The 27,993-nt window shown below is 42.2% G+C and overlaps 1 protein-coding gene across 1 annotated transcript in view; it reads right to left on the bottom strand.

Moving 5' to 3' along the window:
* The window catches only part of GUCY2F (guanylate cyclase 2F, retinal), a 62,305-nt gene that overhangs the window by 13,491 nt on the left and 20,821 nt on the right, over window positions 1-27,993 (bottom strand). Inside the window, exons 2-16 of the mRNA XM_058837038.1 lie at window positions 25,978-26,565; window positions 24,769-25,070; window positions 22,933-23,287; window positions 19,615-19,699; window positions 15,549-15,645; window positions 14,911-15,045; window positions 13,562-13,642; window positions 12,413-12,589; window positions 11,381-11,537; window positions 9,852-10,001; window positions 7,792-7,940; window positions 6,262-6,425; window positions 5,765-5,957; window positions 5,512-5,686; window positions 346-444 (exon numbers count right to left, since the gene is read on the bottom strand). Of these exons, the coding sequence (XP_058693021.1) occupies window positions 346-444; window positions 5,512-5,686; window positions 5,765-5,957; window positions 6,262-6,425; window positions 7,792-7,940; window positions 9,852-10,001; window positions 11,381-11,537; window positions 12,413-12,589; window positions 13,562-13,642; window positions 14,911-15,045; window positions 15,549-15,645; window positions 19,615-19,699; window positions 22,933-23,287; window positions 24,769-25,070; window positions 25,978-26,565 (2,907 nt within the window). The remainder of the gene's footprint in view (window positions 1-345; window positions 445-5,511; window positions 5,687-5,764; window positions 5,958-6,261; window positions 6,426-7,791; window positions 7,941-9,851; window positions 10,002-11,380; window positions 11,538-12,412; window positions 12,590-13,561; window positions 13,643-14,910; window positions 15,046-15,548; window positions 15,646-19,614; window positions 19,700-22,932; window positions 23,288-24,768; window positions 25,071-25,977; window positions 26,566-27,993) is intronic.

Below are 27,993 nucleotides of genomic sequence, written 5' to 3'. Positions count from 1 at the left end.
TCTCAGTGGGACTTTCTATGGGTATGATGGAAGCAGTGCCCACATGTGCTTCAACCCTTGCTTTGTACTGGTTGTGAAAGGTAAATGCATTATTTTACTGTGCAAGAACACCTCTGAATCAAGGGTTCTTAGCACTGACTGAAATCAAGATCCAAACCATATTGGAGGAAGGTAGGGCAAGATTCATGTTGATTTTGGTTGATGGGATTCGAGTCAGAGGTCTGAAGCTGGAAGGCAGGGTCCTGAACACTGACCTACAATGGCAAAACTGGTGCCTTCTCCTTCAGGCTGCTTTGAATTCTGTCATTTGACTTTCCCCTTTCTTTGACTGTCCCAAATACTCACGCAGGCCCGTGGACTCCATTCTTGATGCCGTGTTCACCGTGTCTCCAAAGAGGCAGTACCGTGGCATGGTCAGCCCCACCACGCCTGCCACGCAAGGCCCTGAAAGACACGTCAGCTGCCTTACCCTAATGGTCCTGTATAAGTCTAGGGTTCACTGACAAACAAATCTCATCTTCTCCTCTGATACTCAAAAAATCAATTTGGAATGCAGAAGAAGGTTTTCTAAAGATCTCATTGGCCTTGGTGCTTGCTACAAGCAGTCAAAAGCTAAGAATTTCTCTGGATTTCAGGCTGGTGTTTCATGTCAGAGAAAGGTCATGTCTGGTAGGTCCTCAGTTCACCATCATCTGGGAGAAATTTGTTCAGAGTTCATGGAAACTCCAGTACTATCATAATCTCATTTTTAAAAGGTCTTTTTCCACATGAGAAAACCAAATTTCAGATCCTGTGACATGCCCTGTAACCCACTGAAACAGAATTAAAAATCAGTCTTTGTTGTCCAGAGGTGCTAGCCGCACTCTGGACCACCCTGTGTCCCCTCCTTGGAAGACACTTTTAGCTGGCCTGTCTAGTCAAAGCTTGTTTTTTCCCTCTTAATCATTTTTTATACAAGATCCATTCACTTCCTAAGTATCTTCCAAAGAATCATTGCCAAGTTGTCAGGGAGAGGTATGTGTGCAGGATCCACATGAACATGCACAGACTGGGAGATAAAATGTGTGGAAGCCAAACAGCTCAGACAGCTTTCATCTGGGGCATTTAGCTTAGTTAATGTTTAGACTGTACTCTGAAGGAGGAGATGCTAAATTTCATTGCCTACAATAAAAATATCAGGTCTGCAAAATAAGCACAAAAATAAAAATAAAAATCGATGTGATAAGGTGTGGGGCTTCCTGCAGACAAAAAGAAGGACTCTCTGTATTTTCCATCAGATGCATTCATGAGATATGCCTTTTCAGGCTTTGCTGCCCTTTTCAATGTCATGATCCCTCTGAATTAAGATTTAGTATAACTGATATCTAGGAAATCTTTTCCCATGCAAGATTACAAGAGATGTGAACATTGTACATCATCAACAGTATCTGAAATGATGTTATAGGTTAGGGCTTTCATAATACAAATCGGTTATAGGTTAAAATGTTGGTTTTAAAACAGTAATAATATAAATAGTAGCGATTGTATAATATTTTAGAAGTGATCAGTTACTTAATTTAATACAGTGTAATTTTATGATGATTTTAGCCTTATTTAAAAAAATTGAGTCTTCATATAGTTTTCAGATCTATCTTATGGACAATGAAACTCCATAGTTGAAAGCTATGGAGAACTTCACAAGAACCCCTCTTGCTGTGACCTCTGAAAAGCTGATGCTACCCAAAGTGTCTGTATTTTAAAATGCTTCATGAGAATGCAAACTCAGAGGTAAGACAGATATTGACTCCTGCCTGATGAAGCCTTGCTTGATAAAAGATTTTAAAAAAGAGAGAGGAAGAATGGTTCATACAAAAAGTATTACAAGGACTTGAGCAGCATGGATCAAACTGGATCAAACTGGATAAAACACAGCAGGCAGAGACTGTTGGAGATCATGAAAACCTGACTTAAGGGGGTTTCTTTTCAACTGTCAATGTGTCTCGGACAAAACACTGTTCCTCAGAATCTCTCACAAGTTAATTCCCATCCTTATCAGTACTCTCTAATTTATTTCAAGCTTTTCAGGAGAGGAACTATATCCACTAGAGGAAGTTTAATTCAGGTTTTCATCTATAGGCACTTCTATACAGAACTGTAGCGGCACTGTCAATAGTCTCAGCCAAGGACCTTACAGTTCCCTAACTGGTCTTTATTGTGTGCATGCTAATATGACATATACACAGAAAAAGGTCTTGTTGGAGACCTCTTACTCATGCTTCAATAAGAGGTTTCCCTGAGAAAACACTATCTCACAAAACACTGCCTCTCTTCTTTTTGTGGTGATAATATGACAGCAGCAATCTGAAATCTCACTGAGGACCAAAGCTCCTTCTGTAATAGGTGTTGCAAGGACATAAAAAGGTAGTTCCTGTTGAAAAAAGAGCCTCCATTGAGGAGGATCTGAGTTCCATTGGTTAGAGCATGGTGCTAATAACACCAGGCCATGGGGTTGATCCCAGTACGGGCCATTCACTTCAGAGTTGGACTCCATGATCCTTGTGGGTCCCTTGCAACTCAGAGTATGCTATGATTCTGTGATTCCATTTTAAGAAGCACAAATAAGAGCAGATGAGCTTCTGCTGTAGTCAGTGGTGACCAAGTCAATGTGGTCAACTGAGCTGTAAGAGTTTTTCCACTCCTGCACATGAAGAGATTTACAGGATTCACTTACACGTCCTCAAAATGAGTGCAGGCTCCCTAAAAGTCCTGGAAACACCTCCATGTGGGTGCCTGAATTCAGGTTCCCTACTCAGTTGCTGTGATCACCCAGCCATTTCTTCAAAGCGCACAACATAGGAGAGGCAAGATTTATAGGGCGAGGTGTTATCTTTCTAGAATACTGCTTTTAAGCCTGTCCCATTGCAGAAAGCTGTCAGCTCAAAACCAACCCTAACTATATAAAAATTCACAAAATTACATGTTCCCTGTGATGAAAGCATCTAAGACTTAATTTGCTCACTGCTTTCACCTCCTGTGTGTGTTCCCTTTTTCCAAACAGCTTCAGCAGAAGGCTAAGAAAAACTTCCAGTGGTAAATCTCCCACGGTTACAAGTTTCAGAGGAAACCAGAGACCCTGTGATGAGGACGTTATGACCTAGTTGTTTAATTACACAGGTTCATAGGTTTGCTTTGAAGTGTCTCTTTGCCAGGGCTTGCAAGGGTCAGTTAATGAGAGGCTCTGGCTAAGACTCTGTAAGGACCATCAGCAGTGCTGCAGAGTTTAAAAGTAAAGATCAAAGTGCAGGGCTGACTGCCAGAGAGCCTGACTGATACACAAATCATCTTCAGCCTCCGTGGAAAAGCTTATTTTCTCACCACTGCTCTCACTGACTGTCCTGCTCCAGCCCAGGCAAGGGTAGTGAGGAAGCAGCTGAGTCAGCTGAGTTATCCTGGACCTGCAGTGAAGTCAAGAGAGGACAGCCAAGATTCCAGGATGTGTTTAAAGCAGGGGAGAATATGCAGACCAAACACCGGTTGTCTTGTCCTCTTTGCCTTACCCAGGCTTTGCCACAAGCGGACCATGGGTGTGGGCCATCAGAAGTTCCCAGAGGTGCAGCTGTCTGTTTCAGGGTTGAAAAGACATGGACAGCCTATGCTCAAAATGCATTAACTGCTTTTTTTGAGAGGGCATCGTGAGCTCTTCTTGGCACCAGTTTCCAGAGAGCAGCTGAAGTACATGACTGGGGGTCACACCCTCTCTCCATCATTTCCAGTACAGTGAAAGTGTCAGCCAAGCTCCCCAAGAGCTTCCCGAAGGCTTTCGTGATGCTGGTAACTCCTTCTTCATGCATCTTTTCTCAGGAGAAACAGGGTCTAGGGTTAATCAAACTCTGCTGTCATCTCTGCGGCTCAGAGAGCTGGTTTGCTTTGGAATATGTGTTTGTGGCTGCTCCCATGACACTATGATGCTTCCAGATCTGTGCAAAACAAAATCTACAGTCCTCCCCCTTCTTCCTCTCACACCCAATACAACAGTTCATAGCAACTGTGCTTTCCAGATATCCAGAGTTCATAAAAACAAACAAAAAGGTTACTACCCCCTGTAGACATCACCTAGGGATGTATTTTTTGGCCAACTGCAAGGGAGATACATTGCAGAACTGCTGTCAACAGGCAGCAGCAGATGTTGCACAGCAAATTCCCCTCTTTCCATGTTGAAAATATGCTGCTGGTGCTCCAGAGACTCCTGCTCTGGGCAAGACAATCTGCAGCTGTAGTCTCATCTAATTTCTGATAGAGTATAAAACACACAGTGCTCCTGCAATCATTCCTCAATGCTTTACACTTCTGTGAAGGGTCAACTAAGAATCACAAACTTCAAGAAAAAAAGTAGGGAGATCTGTTTTAGAGATAACTCCAAAAGACGATCTTATAAGGTCTAGGATTCATAATATTGAATTTAACTCTGCTAAAGGCACAGCTCTGTTCTTGGGATATTCTGAGGTACTTCCTTTACTCTGCTTCTGTTTCCCAACATGTACATCAGGGACTAGGATACTGACATCTGCAAAATGCTTGCATGCTAAAGCTGTAAAAGTGTGGATATTATCAGATAAGCAGAAGGATAAATATAATATTGTATTATATATAATATAATGACCCATATAATATTGGGTCAGACTCCTGGCCATTCTTAGTCATTGTTTGGCTTCCCACAATGGGCAACACCTGGTACGTTAGAGGAAGAGGCAGGAAATCTGGTGACAAACAGCTGGAAAAATCTATTAATGGTTGACTAGAAATGTATAAAAATTATGAAGGTTCATATATCTTATACATATACAGATTCATGATAATAGCAGATGTATTTTCCTACATTTAAAATACTTTCACTTATATAACTGTAGTTCTACTGTTTTGGGGTTTTTGTTTTACTTTGGAGTTTAATTACATTTTGTATATATATCTATGGAACTTCTTTTATTTTAAACAAGCAACTTTTCTGTTGATTGAATACAATATGATTTCTACATGAGAGATAATATTTTCTTTATAACATAAATGTTTTTAAGAGCTGTATCACGTTTTTCTTTCAGCATATCCTACCTATAATAAATATCTCCAACCTTTTTCTTCTTTTACTTTATATGTCAGTGTTTCTATGTTTTTTAATTTCAGAACAGAGTTGCAAAGACATGGCTGGGTGTCTCAATATCCCACCTCTGAAGATCCTGTAGCACATTAAAGAGCTATCCACACAATGAAACGCTTGTGACTAACATGCCAGATGTAGTTCCTGGCTGGGACAGAATACACAAACCTCTCCCTAAAATTTTACTAAGCCACTTTCTTCCACAGACCGTCTCTGGGTTTTGTTTTTCCCATTTGAACTCCCTTGTTGATGTGGAAGATTTTAAAGTGTCTTGTAAGGGTGTTTTTTGGAGGGCAGGCATGAAGAAAGCATTCAGAGTTGGAAATGCAGTTGAGAAGGAGTTCTCTGATGTTGAGGTGCAGGCGGATGCTGCTGCCTACCTGTGTGCAGCCCAATTCGTATCCTGAGGGGAATATCTGGCATGTGCCTCATTTTGAATGTTCCCACGGAGCTGAGGATGTCCAAGGACATGTTGGCTATTTCAGCTGCGTGTTTGTTTCCATTCCGTTTTGGGAGCCCTGAAGCAACCATGTAGGCATCACCAATTGTCTCCACCTAGCAAATACCATTACGTTAAGAAATATAGAAATTGAAAATGATGGAAAGGAAACACAGAATAAAATTACTTCTCACCTTGTAAACATCATGGTTTCCAAGAACGGCATCAAACAGCGAGTAAAGGTCATTCAGAAGGTCCACTACTTCAATGGGTTCACTGAGGGCTGAAATGGATGTGAAGCCCACAATGTCATTGAAGTAGATGGTCACCTGGTCAAAATACTCCGGTTCCACAGTGCCACCAGTCTTGAGGGCTTCTGCCACTGATCTGAAATAGCAACACAAAAGAGATGGCAGGAACCAAGCCCTTTCCTAGTGCACACCGAAGAGCTCAGGCTCTTGTTCTTCTGTGTTCAGATCTTCCATTAATAGAAAGTTCTATACAGCTGTAACCAGCATTGATTAGAGTTTCTTACTCTGATTTGAAGGTGCATGTCAAAATTGATGGTCAGGTCTACAATGTTGCTCACATCTGGGGAAGGGTGTTGTCCAGACTGGCTGTGGGTTTGTTTTGGGGTGTTTTTGGTTCGGTTTCCTGAGGATTTTTTACCACCTAAAGAGCCCGTACTTACGGTGGAAGCATTTGTGACAGCAGTTTTTCTGTCTTCTGTTTTTCAACCTCTAGCTCTTCAGTCCGCTCACTGATCAAATCTTCCAGGTTGCTTGAGTACTGCTCAAGCATCCTGAGCATTGAGTCAATGATATTGGTCTTTTTCCCTTTGTTGATGGTTTTGAACTGGAAAATCAAACTGGAGAGTTATTTGTCTGCCTCTTTACACCACTGTAGCTCTCTGGGTTTGGAAAGGAACAAAGAACAGTGTCAGTGCTAAAGACTGGCTTTTCCAATGGGAAGAGTTCAAAGATAAAGGAAATGGTGAATTAGAAGGTGAATTTGCATCAGTCTGTGAGGGTTAGATGAAATACAACCTTATAGTAGCTGTCAACATGTACATTGTTACAGAGTCATGTCAGGCTGTAGGTTTGCAACCCCATTTATCCTATGAACAATCTATAGGGTAACTTGCAAATCTTTGCATTCAGAGGCACAAAGTTCAGGGTGTTATCAACACTTCTAATATTTTTATTAGCATTAGAATATTTTTATTTTTATTTGCACACTGATATGCACGTGTACTGCCACCTCCATTCCCAGTTCTTTGTTGAATTGTCCTTTCTCCTCCTGACCTGAAGTTGAGCCTCTGGAACTTTTAGATAGTTTGTGGCTTTAGAGGCTGTCTTAGATGCAATAGTGGAATCACTGGTTTCAAAATTATTCACAGCTTCATAGAACCCCAAGGTAAAAATTGTGGACATTTGCTTACGTGGTTTGAGGAAATGCCCTAAAATTGTGTCAGGGAAGGTTTAGATTGGATATTGAGAATACTTTTTCACAGAAAGGGTTTGTAAAGCCTGTTTGGAACAGACAGCTCAGGATAATGGTGGAGTCACCATCCCCAGAAGTGCTCAAGAAACATGTGGATGTGGCACTTGAGGACTTGGTTTAGCAGTTCACATGGTGGTGGTACAGGGTTGATGATTGATGATCTTAAAAGTCTTTTCCAATCTTAATGAGTCTATGATTCTATGACCTTATAAGAACACAGGAACTACATTGCTTGATCAGAAAGGGGGGTTATTTTGCCAGTACCTGTTCCTAAGACTGGACAGTAACAGGTATCTGGGAAAGCTGTTGAAACAGGCCTCAGGTACAGTCATATTTCTCTGGGATATTATCCAAGCTTTCACCAATCTGGAACTGAGAGACCTCCTGTGCCAAATGTTGTATCTTTGTCTTTAAGAGTCTTTGTAAAATTTTCCTTATAGTCACAATTTAAAGACTTAAGAAGATAAAAAAAAAATTTGATCTGAAGGTGCATAATTTACAAATCTTTTATCTCCATGAGACCATCTGTGCAGGTACACTGCAAATCTGAAGATATCAGGGCTGCTTCATCACCCCTAAGTCAGGACTCTAGGGCTCTGCAACTTCTTAATTCTTAAATAACTGAGCTTAAGCAAAAAATAAACCCAAAACCAAACAAAAAACCACTTCCCTGCCAAGAGCAAACAAAGGGGTTACAGCAGCTTCTTTATTCACTGACCTTATGAAATACCTCCTCAAAGGCTGGACGTCGTTCAGGGGCTTCAGCCCAGCATTGCTTCATTACCTGGATGCATGTGAGGGGGGCTACCTCAGGAGCTATGTTTGGGCGGCACAGGGGAGGGGGCTTCTTCACTTTCTTTATAATTTCTGTGGCAAAGAGAAGAATGAGAAGCACACTGTAAGATGGAGGGCCTTGCTAGGGGCAAAGGACATGGACCTTTTCGTATGTCCCTGGCTTGCTTCTTCAGCTGTCACTCTTAGCCCTCATCACCCAGTGTCTGTGACAAATGAAGCTGGAGGTTCCTGCTTTTCTCTATCAGGAGTCTCTTGAAGTGTTTAAAGAAGATTCATCTGCCTTCTTGTCCCTGGAGGACCAGGTTATGAGTAATAAAGTGGCTGGATGGAGGAAGGATGTGTGACAGATGATGTGTGAGCCTTCAGGCTTGTATTTTATTGAATTGCCTCTGACGACCTCCACTAGGCCCTGCAGTCTTCTAAGACAGCAGAGGTTTAAGGCTGAGCCCAGACAGGAAGGATACCAGCCTCTGATGCTTCATCGTTAACTGGGAGCCAGGACGTAGGAGGTTGGTGGGAGTGGTGACAGTGGAAAATGTGTTAAGGGGGAAAGTTTGAATTCAAAATAATGTCTGGGAAATGACTCCTTGTCTAGAGCTCCCTTTCTAGAAATGAGGCTTGTAAGGAACTGGGCTTGGGTTTTCAAACCCTGAGAAGTCAGTCTTTTAACACCCACCAGAGTTATTGTATTTTAAATCTTATTTTGCTCAGTGCAGAGCAGTCAAATGGAGTGAAAACCTCTTTCTCTGGCAGGAGTCCTGCTGTTGCTGTGAGTACCCAAAGCTTTTCAGCATTGACAGCTTACTTTAAAGATCTTTGGCTCATACCCCTACACTCTGCCAAATGAACTGATCAAAACATCTGGCCCCAATATTTCCAGGGGCAGCCGAGGGGAAATTCCTTCCCCAGATTGTTTTAAAGTTCGCACAGCAAGTGGAGAGCTCCTTAGTATTGAGACACAATGAGTAGAAATTCATCACTCTATCAGGTTAGAAAACAGGACTGAACTGTGTTCAACATTTGCTGGAGGTTCTGCAGGGGAACAAGGTTGGGGAAACCTGCTAATTGCGTCATAGTCTACATCATAGGTCCAGCTCTGATGTACACAGTGGGATACATCATAATCATTGTCTTTCCTTTGAGACAGCAGCTTCAGGCTCAGAAAGGTCATTTTTCCAGCTGAACTGGCAGACATTGAAATGTCATAGCCCACTTGATGGTTGTCCAGCTTAAAATGTATTGAGAATAGGCTGTCACTGAAATCAGCTAATTTAGATTGTTGTCACTCCCTCCCTGCTCAAGTGCTTGTGACCTGACCCTGACTTCAGTGAATTTGTTCTTCCCTCAGATGCACAACGTGGTTTCACCATAAGCAGCTCCTAAGGAGTTCACCTGTTTGCTGTTTCTGATATACATGAGCAAAATGATGCATCACTTTGACCTCTGTTGAAGAGAGAGTCTCTTTTAAAAAAGACTTTTCCTCTTTCCTTTTGAAAGGATTTTGACTTTTCCCTTTGAAAGGATTAAGAAAAAATAGATGGGTAGATGGACAAAATAGGATGCTGGCAAGGAGTCCAGCTCAAAAACTTCTGCCCTCACAATGCACAAAAAAGGGATGATGAGTGGGTAGCAAAGAAGTTTCTTTCTAAGCTATGGGAAATTCTGCTATCAGATTTGACCCCATACTCTGATGAAAAGTACGAGTTTGGACAGGGAACTGGAGGTGCTGCAGAGGCCTGAGGCAACCTGGGGAGCACTGAGAACCCTGATCCCAGTGAAAGCAGTGAGGAGACATGTACCAAGATTGTGATGAGAACCACACATTTTGATGTTTATTATGAATGCTTTGTTAAAAACAGACTTCTACCACTGAGAAAGGTCATAATACTAATACATTATTGTCTTATTAATAAGGGGACTGCGCCATACCTTTTATGAGTGCTCTGCACAAAGCCTTAAAAATATATTGTAGTAGTTGCCTACCTTCAGCTGAGAGTTCTGATGTGCAGTAGGGTGGACCCCGAGCAACCACTTCTTGTAAGATGATTGCAAAGCTATAAATGTCCCCTTTGATTGTGCCTTTTCTGCACATGTCTGGGTCCCTCAGTAACTCAGGAGCTGTCCAGAGCAATTCTAAAAAAATATCAGAGTATCTCATTTCTTACACTTTGACTCAGACTATTGAAAAGTAAGTGCTTAAATGGATAACTTATTTCAGTCATTTGATGAAAGGTTGGAAAATACTACATTATTTATTGAATCAAATCTTTTACTTCTTGTGGTGCGTTAGAAATACTAAACTTCTGTGATGACAAAAAAAAATAATTTCTAAGTTTTACTCCATGTTATTTTTTTAAGTTGCCATGTCAACAATATTTATTTGTTAATAGTTATATTTGTATCATATAACAACAGCCATGAACTTCAACATAAGAAGTCATCTCACCACTTCCAGAAGTTTTGACATCTTTTTTTTGATTAAAAATGTTCCTGAGACAAAATGTTGGCACCTAATCTTGAATTTCTTTTTACAGTTGTTGCTCTTTTACAAAGCAACAATTAGCAACATATTTTCTGTAGTTGTTTTTAGATGAAAATAGTTTCTGTAAAAGCAGTTTGTGACAATCTGATGCACAGTTCTTATAATCCAATAGTTCAAGTGACAAAAGACACAGTTGTAAAACATATCCAGCCTCATCAAACTGAGATATTGTTACCCTGGTAACTGCATTCTGAGTAATGGGGATATGGAACATTTCTGCCCCTGCAAATGTATTTATTTTCTGTGACGGAGGAGAAGGAAGTCTTCTGTCTGACAGCTGCCCTGTGTGAGACACTGGAAAGGTGTAGGCATCAAATTCCCATGACAGAGGCATCAAACCACTACATACTACTTGAAACCAGGTTTCAAGAATAAATTGGGATATCAGAGGAACCCCAAAGCAATGGGCAAGTGAAAGAAATCCTGTCAAAGTCTGCACACCTTGTCCCATGTGATGCTGTTCATAAGAGATGGGAATCTCTTGTGGCAGCCTTTGGTGATTGGTATGTAGAGGACCTATTTCAGAGACCTACATGATTTTGTGTTTTCAATGACTTATTTTAAAAAAAAATGTGTCTTTGCATTTGGGTTAACATAAAACTCCAAATATAGTGTTGTGTCTAAGGATGTGAAGCCATTCTACTGGTCACAGAAATCCAGTACTGATAAGATTTCAGGGACAATTCAGGCCTTCTCCAACTGCAACATGCTGAAGTTCTGTCACTGCTTACAGTAAAACATATTTTCTTTACCATGTCACTCTGCTATTTGCTTCCTTTTCAAGAAGTCCAAAAAAAACGTCTGCTTACCCTTTCTTATAACAATGCATGGTATGGAGGAAACTATGTGTAGTGAGATTTAGCATGAAAATCCTTGTGTGGCCACTGGCCTGAAATTGTACTAGGACAAACATCTCTTAAATCAATGGAAAAATATTAAAAAAAAAAAAAAATTTCCTCATGACACCTACCTTCTGGGGATGGCTGAATATAGGGGCATTTCTGTGCCTCTAAGATCTCGTTATAACCATAGTCAGTGATCTTCAGCACAAACCGGCCATCCACAACACAGTTACGAGACTTAAGACGCCCATGGGCAAAATCTCGGTGATGCAAATATCTGATTCCCTATGAAACACAGAAAAACATCCAGGTTGATCCTTAAGAATTATCTTATCCTTCAGCACACAGAGACACCAAGCCAATTTTTCACCTCAGATGGCATCAAGTGCAGCATTGACTCTATGCCAAACGCAGTAATGATCAAAACAATAAACTATGGGAGAAGTTTAGAAATTGATTAGAAACAGGAAATAGGTTTGTCTGGATCCTAAAGTAATATTGGAAAGGCCTGACAACTTTAGGAAGACTCAGATGCCTCCCTCTGTAGCCCTACATCTCACTGCACTGAGAAGTTCTGCTTTTAGGCGAGGATAAGAAAGTAGACACAAGTGTTACTGAATAGTTAGGTCAAAGGAAGCCATGAAGAGCTGGGTGCCCCTACCCATCTCCCTCAAGGAGGTTCAGAAGGCAGATCACAAACTGCAAGAATGGTTCTGGCTTCCTACTCTCTGGAATCCACCTGTCCCAGTTTAGTAATTCACCATTAAGACATGAAACCATGGGACATGATTGGAAGTGTGAACCAGGGGATGGATACTGTTTGGCTCTATGGTGGATGCATTTCTGATTTACAACAAGAAAACGCCTTTGCAAAGAATGAATTTGTCACAAAATTCTGTTGTTCTGGGTGATCAGTTGCAGCCTGATACATAGCTTTAGCCTCTTGTCCTGCTGTGTGGCTGTAGTTCTACTGGCCCAAATGGTGCATCTCTCAGATGGCAACAAAATAAGCGTGGGAAGTCTTCTTTAAAGACTGATACAATTACATCCAGATTTGTTTTCCCTGTGTTATTATTAAAAACCCAACATTCTGTTTGAAATAACTTAGTCATCATAAAAGTCCCATACAGATCATGCCTCAGCAGGAGAAATGGATTTACTTTAATTAGATCCATCACAAGAGAGGATTTGAACATCCAGTCCAGTTTCATATCCTCGTTTCTCAGCAAGTCCTCCAGGCTGCCTCGTGAGCAGTACTCTGTCACTATGGCAAAGATGCCACAGTCAGAGAAAAAGCCCAGGAACAGATTCACATTTTCATGACGCAGGTCCTTCATCTGAAACAAGACAGTAAGACCAGGTCAGCCAGATATCTGCTCAGCAGCTCCTTGATACCACTGGCTGCCCTTTTCACACTTGTACTCCCAAACTGCCTTACACAGAAGAATGGGGACATAAACAACCTCTCTGATGCTTATTTTTCAAGCTCTTTTCAAGCTTTGTTTTCCTTTGTCTATTCATTAAGGCAAAGAAAGCAAGGTAGCAAAAGCAAACTAAACAGAAGTTTGTGTTTTGTTTAGACAAACTGGATTGAATCTTTCACTGGGCCAGAATGGCTTTGCTGGGGTAGATTGAGCTCAGCATGTGGATCTTGCTCTCTACTGGAAAGCAATACCATACATAGAGTCCAAAGTCATCCATCAATGGTGTTTTGGGAGACACGCCCTGGTAAATTTGTTGCTTTTACATGCATAAAAATGCCACTGCTATGTTAGCAGTAGCTGTCAACAGCTAATGACCTTGAATTTGGAAATCAAGATTGTTTTCTTGACATTTGAAACAATAAAATTGAAGACCAAAATTAAGCATCTGAGAGGCAACTTAGGTGGAAACACAAAGCAAACCCCAGAGAAATACACAACCCTGTCTGTGTCACACTGTCAACATATAATACATGAAAATATCTACCAGTTCCTCACACTGCAGGGATGAGTTCCCCAAACCACTCTGCCTTTGCAGGCAAGGTCACTTGTAGCATTGGTTGTACATTTAACACTTCAACAGTTTGGAAGTGGCAGATCCAGGGTGGGGTTTTACAAGCTGCTGACTGACATGTGGATCTATGGTAAATTTGTCAGATGCAGTCTTGTGGGGTCCACTCTACCGCATTCCACCAGACAAGACTCATTGACAACCACAGTGCATGATTTAATGGATAAACATGAGACAAAGGACAGCAAAAACACCCTGAAGCCTAAAACATCCCCTGAGAAGCCTTCCCTCCACATGTCATCATTCCCTATTCCTACCTTCCTTAAGATGCTGGTGGAGCTTTTCTGCAGATTGTGAACTGGTCCCATCTCAAATTTTTTCAGCCACACCTGGTCTCCCTGTCCACAATCACAGAATCAGAGAATGGTTAAGGTTGGAAGAAACCAGTGATGGACCACCTAGTCCTACCTTCCTGCTTAAGAAAGGTTATCCTAGAGCACACTGCACAGGATTGTGTCCAAGCAGTTCTTGAATATCTCTAGTGAGGGAGACTCCACATTGTCCCTGGACAATCTGTTTCAATGCTTGGTCACCTGCACAGCAAGGTTTTTCCTCATGTTCAGGAGGAACTTCCTGTGCATCAGTTCCTGCCTTTTGCCTCTTGTCCACTGAGAAGAGCCTGGCTCTGTCCTCATGACACCCTCTCTTCAGATATTTATACACCTCAGTAAGGTGCTCTCTCAGGTGTCTCTTCTTGAGGCTGAACAGGCCCAACTCCCTCAACCTTTCCTCTCAAGAGACAAGCTCCAGCCCCCTAATCCCAATACAGGTGGGTGACTGACAGAGCAAATCTCTGAGCAACAGTTAACATTGGGACCCAGATCTAAATTTCAGATCCTTGATTTTGAAAGTGGCTGGGGAATTTTAATGTTCTTGGCAACAGACTATTTATATACTGAACCCAAATAAGAATATCCACAGCAAACCATCAAAAAAAGGAGTGAGGCAGGGCTTTCACCTGGATCACAACTTCATGCCTGGAAGTGTCTTAGTATCTGACAAACAACAACAAATTGATTAAAAAGGAAAATAACTCTGGCCAGAGCTTTTGTCTGGCATTAATTATTGATCAAATTTATTTTGCTCTTCTTCAGGAAAAGTTACCATGCCATTTTTCAAAAAACTGCATTTTCAGGAAAAAGCTGATGGATGGGATGAGTTTTCTTGGCCATGGCGTCTGCTTAAGCTCCATACAGTGCTATTGCCATAATGGGAATTTGAGCTTCTATTTGTGTATTTAAATCCTGTCTTGTAAGAAAGTTCCTTATTAGAGATGTCACCAAATAAACATTGTCTTGTAAGAAAGGTTCATCGTGGTTCCACCACCTTAGATGATGACTTCTCTGGCAGGACCAGACTGACAATGTTGCATATGTATGTTGAATATTCCCATCCCACATGACTCCAAGCATCAGGTTGAGGGTTGGGACAGGGTCACCTTAAACACTGCTAAGTCCATGCTTGGGAGCAACTTATTTTCATCCTTAGGGTTTGTTCAAACTATTTTCATCCTGGGACCTACAGTACTGCAGCCAGATACTTTTCCCCCCGGAGCAGCCCAGTGAACAGAAGCAGTGAGAGAAGGCTGCATGAGGTCCCTACCTACCTCATACAATGCCACATTGGAGGTTTCATGGGTGGCAACTGTGCTTTTCAAGGAAGCGGAGCGGGTTACGGATTTCAGGCTTCTGCTCTTGAATGCTATGCTGTTTGCATCAGTCAGACTGTCCAAGGTCAGCCTCTGGAAGGCAAGGAAAGCAGGTGCTAGGCAGCTACCACCTTTGGGGTGTAAACCTCCACTCCAGCTCTGCCTTGCAGTACAGATCTCTGGGTAAGGAAATCATGGGATCATCCCCCAGCAGATCACTAGCTCTGGGTATGAGACAGAATGGACCAGGAATGGTTCCAATGCATTTGAATGAAGACAGTTTATTTTAGAGAGTAAGATGGTTTATCTTTTTGGACATGCCCTATGGTGTACCATCCAACCTCAAGAATAAGGAATAAGCCGTGGCACCTAGAAGAAACACAATCAAGGCTATGATTTTGCATCATCATAAAAGCTCTGACATCTAATCTGAGACTCAAAAGCACTCAGGATATGGGAAATTTTCCAATATGCAGGGGAAAATGACATGAAGAAGTAAAATGACCCTTCCAGAGCTTCATGAGTATGAAAATACCACACGGCAAATCTGTTCTAGAGTATTCCATCAGATTCCTTTCACGAGTAGAAGGACTCACCTTTCTGTGTAGCTCTGGTTTGATGAAGATGAGATCATCCAAGGTCAGTATTATCTTGTTTGGACCCCTGAAAAGCTGGTTGTTCAAGATACTCTGCCTGCAAGAGTTGCAGAGTCATGGTTATCAATTTTAGGTACTGTATTGGGTCTGACCACAGTAAAGTTCACAGCCCTTACAGCACTGTGCTTTGCATTGGTAGCTGAAGGGGTGTTGATAACAGACCAGTGTTTTGGCTTCTGCCAAGCAGCAGTGTCCTTCTGGCATTATGGCCCCTCACCAAAGGGGATGGGAGTGGGAAAGATCCTGGGAAGGATCACAACCAGGCCAGCTGACCCAAATTAGCCAAAAGGATATTCCATACTGTATGACTTCAGCTCAGAGATATATGCTAAGGGAGAGAGGAGGAAGTTGTGGCATCCCTGAGTTTTCAGTGTTTGCCTTCTGGAGGAACAGCTATGCCTGCTAAAGCCTTGCTTCACAAGAAGTGTCCATCACTGCTGATGGGAAGTAGAGGCTGATCTTTGTCCTCTTTAGCTCTTGCACATGCAGATCTCCACTTATTTCGTTTTTTGCTGTAATAAAACTGCCTTACCTCACCCTGCTGGTCAATCTCCATCTTATTCTATCCCCTGTCCCAGTGGGAAAGGGAGTGATAGAGTGACTGAGTGGGTGCCAGGCATTCAACTAGGGTCAACCCACTACAGGTAGGTAGCCAGTTTACACCTCCTCTACATCCCCCACATCTGGCTCCCCTGCAGTACTAGACCCTGCCTGCAGTGCTGCATCCAGCTCTGGGGAGCTGAATGATTTACAACCCTGACTTAGGAAGGTCATGGACCTGTTGGAGCAGGTCCAGAGAAGGCCATGAAGATGATCAGGGGCTGGAGTACCTCTGCTATGGAGACAGGCTGAGAGAGCTGGGGCTGTTCAGCCGGGAGAAGAGAAGGCTTTGGGGATTCCTTAGAGCACCTTACAGTGCCTAAGGAGAGGGGTGACAAGAGAGCTGGAGAGGGACTTTTGATGGGCATAGAGTGTCAGGGAGAATGGCTTCCAGCTGAAAGAGTACAGGTTTAAATTCGATATTAGGAAGAATTATTTTCTGTGAAGGTGCTGAGGCACTGGTACAGGTTACCCAGAGAAGCTGTGGCAGCCCCACCCGTGGAAGTGTTCAAAGCCAGGTTGAATGGGGCTCTGAGCAGCCTGATGTAGCTGAAGGTGTCCTTGCCCATGGCAGAGTGGTTGGAACTGGATGATTTTTAAGGGCTAAAATGGTGTGGGAGTGGGGGTAGGCATTGGTAAAAGCACTGGACAAATCACAATGCATTGGCTTGGACTCAAATCCTAACTAATGAATTACCCATTTCAACACGGATAGCAACAAATTCTATCATCTCAAAGGGTCTTATCACAAATAGCCAACTGGATTTAATCTGTTTACAAACATTAATTGGATTCATATGTAAGGCATCTTTTGTTTTGCTTGCTTTTATTTGTCATATCCCAAATCTTTCTCCATTAGGAGACAAAAACAAATTCTATTAGTCCAGCTGGTCTGGTCATGAGCAAACCACATTTAGGCACTTCAGCCTTTCTTAGGGACTAAAGCTCAACTATGGTTAATTTATAAGAGCTGCCTGGACACAAGTTACTGTCTAAACAAGCTGTCTGAGTGTCTATATTGCAGCATGGTGCGTTATGAAGCACAGAGCAAGATGTGCCCTTGTAGTGGTCACAGGTTTATACAGAGGGAAAAGCTACAGGGGATGAGCAGTACGGTACATGTCACATCACACCTCACTTCGATCCCATTGTTTCAATGGACATCAGAGTTTAATATTGAGCACAAAGCAGCAGTATCTATTAGACAGTCAAAAACTCCTCAACCAGGAGCAGAAAAAGGAAGGGAAAGTTCCCCCATTGCCCTCAGTGTCACCTCTTTTGCTTAAGGAGCTTTGTTAACACTACAGCAGATGACTGGTCTGCACTCTCCTAAGTGTTTCCGTGATGAGGCAGACAATAGGATGACTTTTACTAACACTACTCTAGAAGGACACCACCACATAAAACAACCCCAAATCACCACAATTCACTTTTCCTCTCCATGTGTCATTCTGGAACTTTTAGAAGAGCACAAACATCTTCTTGAAGCTGAGAGGAAGCCTTGGCCACATAACCACAGGCTTTACTTGGGATGACATTTTATAATCTTTCTCTAAACACACTGTCCCTAGCCACCCAACTCATCTTCATGAAAAATATCATTGTTTATGTACCTTTCACAAGTCCATCTGAAAAACCTTACTTGATAAATCACATCCTCTTCCTAAGCAGGGAGGAAAGCATCCCTCTGCCAAAAGTTAAGCAGAGAGAGTGGAGTGACTCATTTAAGGTCATGCAGCAGATCCCTGACAGAGCTAAGACCAGAGCTTCCATATTTCAAGTCAGACCATGCTGTGGTTTAAATTTAGTTCCAGACATGCCCCTTCCTAATATAAATCATTGTCTGAGTCATGCTGGACTTTTTCTTCCCTTGCAGATGGCCATACATCTTTTCTCATGACCAAGCCTTCCCAAGCACAGCCTGGTGCTTATGGAAGAGCTTACAAATAGAGTAGGCAGAAAGATTGTCTTTTATTAACTTAATTGTAGAGGATGGTAGCCAGGGAACAGAGCAGGGTTTCAAAGTGTGGGTGGATGGAGGCAACCTCATCAGTGTCTGCATTTCTATCAGAAGCAGCTGTGTGCTGAAAGTGGGGGAGCCGTTTGGGGTGCTGCTTGCTGGGTGGCCTTATATCTGGGTTTGGAGGGATGACTCAGGAGTGGAGACAAAACATGTCTGGGAATTATTTGAGAGGCAAAGCTGGTTGTTCCTGAAACAATCTAGGAGCTCTACTCTGCTGAACTTATTGCTGCTCAGTAAATATGCCTTCTAATTTCAGTCTATTTTCACTCTAAATTCGGTCATGTGCACATCAGTAGTTCATTGACTACTTCAGGGCTACAGTGACCTTGCCAAGAGCAATCCATAGCTCCCGGACCAACCAATCCATCTGGCACATTTCTACCTTGGATTTAGAGCTGGGACACAGATGTGACATGCAATTCTGGGAAATTATTCCTTATCCAGAAGACTACTGCTTTTACTCCAAATATCTCATGCCCAGACAAATACAATGGGAATGACCAGGGAGCTGAACCCTAGTTCAAAATAGGGAATTAATCAAATTGGTAATAAAGATGTATCCTAAATATTTGCTCCAAATTATCTCCAGAGGTATTTTCTTTCTCTTTAGTACATGGAGAAAATACAGAGGGTCAACCTCACATGTTTCATAGGAAACATGATTATATTAAGAACAGAAATCCAGGCAAGAATGATCTGGAGTAAGAAAAATACTTGGTTTTAACCCTCATGTTCTCATAACAGATTCCCGTCTTTGGTCTATATGTCAATCTTTGCACTTCCAAAGTGATAACCACCTTCCCAATGCTTCAGAAACATCCAGCAACACACTTCTGGAGCAGGGGAAGGGTGTGAGGAGTCTTTCCCCTCAGGAGGAAGGAGCAGCAGAGGCAATCTGGGATGAACTGACTGCAGTCTCCATTCCCTGGCCCCATTGCCACTGGTGGGGAGGAAGTAGAGAATCTAGGAGTAAGTTAAGCCTGGGAAGAAGGGAGAGATGGGAAGAAGGTGTTTTTAAGATTTTATTTCTGATTATCTTACTCTGATTTGATTGGCAATAAATTTAGTTTCCCCACATCAAGTCCATTTTGGCCATTGTGGCAATTGGTGAATGACCACTTCCTGACTCCTCTTGACCCATGAGACTTTTATTGTATTTTCTCTCCTCTGCTCAGCTGAGGAAGGGAGAGACAGAAAGGCTTTGGTGGATGCCTGTCATGCTGCCTGGGCCAACACACCACAAATGTGAGGAGATACATGGCTGGAGAGCCAAGAGCAAAATCAGACCTTCTGTGTGTGCATAGTCTAAACTGCTGGCTAAAGCACAAGCCTCACACAGAAGCTAAAAGTGACACCAACTCAAATGTGTGCTGCAATTCTCACCTGATAAGAGAAGCCAGGCCCACAGCACACAACACCAGGACAAATAACAGCATTACTCCCAGCAAAATGACTGCAGGCTCAATCCCTGTGCAAAGATGGGAAAAGAATCACTGAATTAGAAAATCATTTTGATTTAGGCAATAATATCAAAAACATCAATATCAGGCCATTGGATTACAAAGTCAAATATTCAGCCAGGAGAATTCCGGAAGAAAATTTTAATGCAATGTTCATTTATGAATACACAAATACTTACTAAGTTGGTGTACATAAGACTTCAGCTATGCTAATTATTTATTTCCATTCACTTTTTTTTCCTAAACCAGACTTAGAGCCCTGTATCAATGGAAAAATAATTTATATTCAAGTAAATAAATAGACTCACAGGGAAGTATTAAGTTTTAGAGGAAGCTTCTGCAAAGTTCATAACTTTTTAACACTTGTCCCTTTTATCTTCAGGAACTGAAATGCTGAAAAAATCTTTATCATGTGGTACTACACCAGCAGCCAGGGTGAGTCACTGGCCCATCTGGGCTTTTTCATTCTCTGCTGCAGATTTCTAATGTTGAAAAGAGAAGAAAAGGAGGAGTAGCAGAAGGTTGATGTTCTCCTCAACACATCCATCAGCATAAAGTACTGGAGACAGATACTTTGCTGATGAGTGTGTTTACTGGAGAGCTAAGGGAAGCTGAAATGACTGCATAAGCTAAATTCCAGTGGGAACTGTTTGCTATGTCTGTCTCTTTGGTTTCCTAATTTTTCTGTTCTATTCTGTTTGTATCCAGACATCTATAAACACAAGCAAACATGGAGAAATTTGGGTTGACCAAAGGTTTACAACTCTATGTCACACTGGCGCCTATCTGCAAGCACTGTGATCTAGAGCTTTCCAGTGAAAGCTGAAGGCATTTTTGAAAATTGGTATTTGTTTCAGGAAAAGATAGAGCATTTTAGCTGAAATGTCACTGCTTCAGTCTAGGGCCCCAGGCCCTGACTGTCCTCACACATACACAGGAAGAGATTGCCCATGGGAGCTGTGGCTGCCCCATCCCTGGCAGTGCTCAAAATCAGGCTCCATGGGACTTCAAGCAAGCTGATCTTGTGTGAGAGTGGAATAGATGGCCTTGAAAGGTCCCTCCCAACCCATACCATACTTCACCACTAACCAGAAGTGAAAGTAAGCTAATTATGAGCTTTTGGGAAAGAGCAAACTTACAGCATGCTTGAGGGAATGTATGAGATTGAGTTAAAGTCATTAGGGAATGCTTTAAGGGAACTGTGGGAGTACATGGAACTTCTTACAGGATCTTTAGGGAAAAGGGCAAACACACGTGAAGGGGGAGATAGAATGGGACAGGAATGCTCAAGTATGTGAGAGGATGGGAATTCTGGTCACATGTAACCATGTTGTGCATTTTTTTCCAGGCAAACACTGCACTTGATTGGTGCAGTCATTTTCACATTCTTAACCCCATCAACATTTTTTTCCTGGGTAACTGTGCTCTCTGACTGTGGATGGTATTTACAGACTTAACATCATCCTAACTAATAGGGAAGGTAAGTCCTGGAGCCTGCAACCCATGAGAGACCACAAGTCTGGAGTCAACTCCTGCACAGAAGGGTTTGAGGGATGGCTATGGGGGAATTTAGGTTTGGACCATCTACCAGAGGATGCATTTGCGAGTCTACAGGAGCTGAGGCTGTGAGATCTGGTAACAAGCTTGGGGCCTAATTATGAGGTGCATAGAGGCAGCACCAGGCCTCTTTCTGATGTCCATGTCCCAGCAGTTCTGGCTGTGGGTAATGGTGCCTGTAAAGACATAACTTTCCTGCTTGTGTTACTCTGCCAATGACTGGCCATGTCTGCAGTGTGTGTGTGTGTGTCTGTGTCCTGGGAACACCAGCTCAGCCCTGATCCTGCTGAACCTGGAGCCAGGAAGCACAGCAGCCTCACAACTTCACACCCAACACCCCTCCAAGCCTAACTTCAAACAAAAGCTGGAGTGAGGCTTGCATTTAATTCTAGCCATAAAGTTCAGTCTCTGAAATTCTGGCAATCATAATAAATTACTGTCTAATTGACAGATGCCTAGAGCTTTATGCTTTTGTTAAGGTATGAACATAAAATCTGTTCTCTCTAAAAATCAGTGGGACTTTTCCATAGACTGCAATGGGATGCTAAATTGCTACATTGTTCCTAGGGGCAGTGCAAAATTAGATATATGATAGTATTATACTTATCTCTTCTATTGCTTGTCAGTTGCTATAAAATCACTACATCTCTAGTTCTCTAGTTTTCATAGAGTGACACTGATTAATGTGTCAGCTCAGTTATGGCTAAGCCAAGAACGGTTTTCTCAGCTACTGAATGAAATATTCCATAGATATGGTTCATTTAATCTCTTTAAGTCATATCCTGGAGCAATAGGTGTGTTTAGTACTATAAGTGAATATGTCAAGAGGAGGTTAAGTACCCTACCCTGAGATTTTGACTTTCCTGTGAACTTTAAAACTGCACCACAGTTGCCTCAAATTAAAAACAATAGTTAAACCCAATGCCCAGTCTGACAAACCTAGGAAGCAGCACAGATATCTCTGCCTCCAGGTCTTTGATTAATACCTCTGTTATCTATAATAACTCAAATTATTTTGAGTAATGATTATCATTTTTTCTTGATGAGGTGAGATCTGATGGTTCTTCACTCCTCATTGCTACCTGGATAAAGAAGCAGGGGTTAACAGGCAGGATGCTGAGAGTATCTGCTCTTGTGCAGCTCTCTTAGGCTGTCTTCAAGGCAAATCCTCTTAGTGCTCTGTCCTCCAGAAGGACAGAGACACAGTGCTGGGTGGAACCTTTGATATATAATGGTAACTATTAATATTGGCAGGTGTTGAGTATTAGACCCTTTCAAGCACTTATTGTCCCAGGAGAGTGGTGGGATTAATGGCACTGGAATTGCTGAAATGATTGTGTAGGTGTGATATTCAGTGGTGGGCCTGGCAGTGGTAGATTAAGGGCTCAATGATCCTAGATGATCCCACTGTCTTTTCCAACCATAATTATTCTGTAATTCTGTGTCCTAACAAACAATAAGAGAATATTGTGGATCAGTGGTGTCACCTCTGCACAGGATTCCTGTTACAAACAGCCTGATGACTGGGTGTTTTTACACTAGATTCTTGAATTTAGACTCTTCTGGTTGGGGAGTTTTAATTCAAAGGGGTAACCACTTGCAGTGAGAGAAAAGATGAAAGAAATGAGAACCATGGACTCGATGCCATTTCATCCTATTTTTGGTTCTTTTTTTTCTTTCTTACCTTCAGTGCAGAGAACATCTGGATCAAACCAACAGCTGGAGTCTGGTTTGGGTGGAACTTCATTGGGGAAGTGGATGGACTGGCCTAGGGACAACACAGAGCCTGAAGACATGTCCAGCAGGTGGGTTGGGAGAAGCTGGTTCCCATGACCATCTGTGTCCAGTATCACATAATTGTTCAGCCCCTTCCCACAGCTGTCTGTCTCTACCCGGTGACTAAATCCAGGGAAGCTGAAGTTTTTTGTGTGCTCAGCTATGTTTGCTCCTGAGGTTCTGACTCCTTTCCTCCGTGCACTGTCCATAGCCATTGCCATGAAGTAAATGGCATCATAGATTGTTCCAAAGAGTGGAGAAACCTAAAAAATACAGGAGAAGTTGAGGTTAAACTGCCCCTAAGCTTCAGTTCGAGATTGGTGGCAACAACATTTCCTCCCTGGCTAGGTTGTGAACTTAAATACTGAGACACCAGAACATTAAGGCTCACAGAGTAATAGATTTAAAGAACCTTAGGCTGAAGGTAGACCCAATATATGCATGACCTTGAATATCCATCTTTTCTTATGGTGGATTCCCAAATTCCATTTCAAAATATTTTTAAAACCACACAAAATTGCATTATGATGGGAAAAGCCAAGATTCTGAGCCTGATGTTTGGCTGAAATTTATCACAAATTTTTCCTGCCTCAAAACATGACACTAAAACATCTTCTACAAATAGAAGATAAAGTCAGAGGCTCCATACCAAGACAGGAAATGTGTCATGCCCAAAGAATTGGTCTCCTCTGTCAGAATATTACTTATCCCAAAGATGCAAAAATCCCACAGCAGAGCCACAGCAAACTTGTTCTGTGGGGTAATAGAGCCTTTTCTCTTTGCACTGCTCCCTTCATGCCAGACTTGATTTAGGAACCTTTAATACAAATGGTGACTTTTGCAATCACGTGGTCATTCACAGCTGCTAGGTGAAGAGAGATTATAGCCACACACCTGTGAGAAAAATGAGGAGTACTCTTGGGAGCCACAGAACCTGACATTTGGGGGATTAATTGACCAGATGTAGGTATCTGCAATGAAGAACCTGTCACTCAATACAGTTAATCTGGGCTCTCATTAAAGTGAAGGAAAAGAAATTAATGCTTTCAAGACATGATTCATCTCCTTCTAAAGCAGATCCGTGCAGATCTGATAAATCGTGCCTTAAAAGCACTTGTAATTTTTTGAAATGTTGTAGGGAGATTTGAAGAATAGCTCAGATGAATCCAGTATCTCTTCACCAGTATAAGATTCTCCAGTTCTTATAAATGTCCTCAACTTTAAAACTGATTTGGTTTTTAATAGGCCGACAATGACTAGATAATCGTGCTGACAAAGAATATCTTTGACTATAGTGCTAGGAAGAATGCAACAGCAATGGTCTTAAATATTTCCCTCTAGAAGCATCCAGTATTTCTTTAGCCTGTCTCATCTCCTCAAATTCTCCGTCATATGGACATCTTGTTTTGATTCCCTACAGACTCCATGGACTTCACCCACCTTAAGAGATACCTCTTCAAGTCCATTGCAGCTAGCACATAGAAAAACAAACCTGAAAGCCTCAGACACAGCCCCTTTCTCTTGAATTCCCATCACGGTCCTACAGTTGAACCAAGTGAGTTATATTGCCAGACATCTGGGAAAAGTGATCTTTCCAGATGAGTGTAGACCACATTCAAACTTCTCTTTTTCTCAAAATGAAAGTATGCAGGCTGGATTGACTCTTTCCTGTACTACTTCTGTAACTATGGCTTATGTTTCCTATTGACAGGTCCCAGAAAAGCGCAAGAGAAAGACTATTTACCTGTGTGGCTTCCAAATCCCTGATTATTTCACCGCTTTCTTTAGCTTCCTTGAAAGCATCATAGAAAGTCCTTTCTCCAGACTCCAGTGTGATGGTCAGCACAGCATCATAAGCTTCCCGGAGCTTGCTGTCATTATCAAAGACACTGAATGAGTTGTTTCGGTAGGGAAGACTGTACAGCAAAGTGTCATATGGAACAAAGATGTATCTTCCATCTGCTAGTCCCATTTCCAGAGCTTTTGTGAGTAAGGCGGCCTGTTCCTGCCCTCCAATGAGAACAGAATGCATGCACAGGAGTATAACTGGAACACAAGGAGAGCAGAGAGAGTTAGTATTCTGTTTGTGGTTTTCAACACAAAATAGCTCTTCCCCCCCAGTAAAAGAGCTGTCTGAACTACTCTATCAGGTGAGATTCTGATGTTATGTGCTGAGGAAGCTTAGAGTCACACCCATTTTGTTCAACCTCTAGAGGTCTGTAACACCTAATAAAGGAGGTTGTGAATTTTACCATCTCTGCAGATGTAGAGAAGGAATAGAGAGAAGTTTTATAGAAGTGGGGTGCCGGTCAAGATGATGGGCAGTTGTGGTCATTGTCGCCATTGACCAAGACCTGAGCTTTCTCTCTGTGTGCCCTGAGCTGGCAGATACCTCACAGTGGTAAGCAATGCCCAATCTCCACACGCTCACCCTGCCACCAAATATACAGATTTTACAATGGACACTGCATTGTGTTTAAACATCTGGTCCATGCTTAACTGTCCCAAAGTCTGTGCTTTTTCCTGCAAAATGCCATGGGAACATGGTGGGGAGATCTGAAATACAGGACACAGCATCAAAGCCAGATTTTTGATATTGATTTAGATTTTTGATATTCCACAGTACAAATTACCATTAATATAAAACCTTCCTATTAACTCCTCTGTACACAAGCCAAGCACAGAGAACAATTTCTGAAATATTATTTTTTTCAGACAAGCTGGACCCAATTTCTCTGGTTGCAGTACACTATTTTGATCTATCTTCAACACATACAAAATACCCAGCATTCTTTTATGTGAAGCCTTGAGATCAGAGATAAGATTCTGCTTGACTTAAATCACTTTAGGTTTTCATTCTCTAAAGTATGTCCGTTGGCTAACAATGCAGTCCTCCCCTGGGGGAACAACAAAAAAAAAATTAAAAAAAAGGAATGAGACTCAAAGCACTTACTTTTAATGTTATTAACTTCTTTAATCTTGTTCCAGGTGTCTTCGATGCCTTTTTCTCCCTTATGCACTGATGTAACAATGCCTACAGGTAGCCCATGGTTCCTGAGCACAGTTGCTGACTCCTTGGCTGTGTACATCCAAATATCCTCACTGGATGCAATGATGCCAACATGAGCCCACTTAAAATATTTCATTATTGTAAGCAAAATTTGGGTTGGAGAGGGCAGAGTTCTTGCAAATGCATTGTAGTGGATGGTGGAATCCAGCTTATAATTGATGCACATCCATGAGAAGATAGCTTTATTCCAGTTTTCCCCTAAATGTGCAGCCACCTCACAGAAGCCAGGGTTTAGAGGGCCTATAAAAGCTGAGGAAAGCTTTCCAAAGTCAACAAATCTAAGTAGAGCTCTTGGTGTCTCACATTCTTCTTGTAGGATCACATAATCCAGCCGGTGGCCAAGATCTAGTGAAGGGTCTCTGCTTATTCGTCCCACAGCTAACCTGGCAGCCACATGGGGAAAGGCTTTGGAAAAGAAGGGGTCACAGTTCCAGGGTCCAAGCAGTCCAATCTTAAAGACAGAGCAATGTGCTGGGGAACAAAGTAGGATTATTCCAAAGAGCAGCTGCCAGAGAGCCTGGAAAAATGTCTTGAATGAATTTTCAGTGTTGAAGTGATGCACTCTGATGTGCCTTGACAGCACCCAGAAGAAGCTCTTAGGACAGCACAGGAGAAATGACATTGTTTTCCAGGTGGGTAGATCTGCACCAAGATCTTCAGGAAACCAGGAAGAGCATTACCAGGTGCTGGAAGGAAAGGAGATTACATTTGCCTTTCACCATAGGTATTTGTTCTGTGTGTGTAGGTACAGCTGAATCAGCCCAAGCTTCACAACAGCTCTAAGGGCACAAGTCCTTGAAGAGCCAAAGCCACACACAAACATGTGGACATGTACCACAAAAGCCACTTCACCATGCAGAAAAGGGTCCAACCAGTGGCAGACGTGTCATAACCCTTAAATTCACATTTACATAAACATTTTAATATGCTTTGCAATATATGCTGAAACCTGGCAGTGAAGAATGAGTCTGCTTTGTTTGCAGCAGTGAACACAACCTATGCACAGAAGCACTGTGCTTCTGGTTCCTAGGAAATATAGTTTCAAAGTCCTGCAGACAAACACCCATATAAGTAAATTAAAAGGTGAAATGCACTAGGCCATCAACTTCCTCAAAAATCCTCAGTGGGTTGTGAATATGAATCACAGCCCATACAAAGACAAAACACAGACAAAAACACACATACACACACACATACATACTTAGGGATTTGTATGTATGTGCGTACAATTTTAAAACTTGGGAAAATTTTTTCAAGGACAACTGAGAGTCTCTTAAATCTGGCAAATTGAAAGGTGGATAAACAGATAATCAGAAAACGAGGGAAAAGGAGGATTATGATTTGAATTTAGATAAAGAACTGCTAAATAATTGTCAGGTGAAGAACTCTGTGTACACTCTTTGCTTCAAATATTCTTGGTTAAATACTAGGAGCCATAGGGTCATTTGGGTTTTTTTTTCAATAACAGTCTCCCCCTTCACAGCCAAGCACAGAAATAGCAAAGCCATAGCAGGCTCCCCTCCATCTGCAGTGTCACCCCATGGCTTAGAAAACTTTGCTGATCCTAGCAAGTTTGTGCTCTAAAAATAGCAGACCCCTTACTCCAGCTTACCTGTTCATGACTGGAAAAGTATTTTTATCCTGGATGCTCAGGCACCGGGACACGCAGCATAGAGCACTGCAGTGCAGCATGTGCTGTAAATTCACTCACAGCTCCTCTGCCTGATGGAGGAAGATCTCCAGAAGGAGCCACCCACAGCAGGGCAGCCTCTCTCCAGTGTCAGTGGCTGTCCTTGGATGTGGGTGCCACCATGAGACTAGGCAATGCAGGGTCAGCTTCTCCTGCTTTGGTGCCCACCTCCTTCAAATTCTTGTGTGCAGAGGCCATTCCATCTGGGT

The sequence above is a fragment of the Poecile atricapillus genome, chromosome 1 (genome assembly GCF_030490865.1).
Source record: "Poecile atricapillus isolate bPoeAtr1 chromosome 1, bPoeAtr1.hap1, whole genome shotgun sequence".
Lineage (NCBI taxonomy): Eukaryota > Metazoa > Chordata > Aves > Passeriformes > Paridae > Poecile > Poecile atricapillus.
This window is presented reverse-complemented; position numbering and strand designations above follow the sequence as displayed.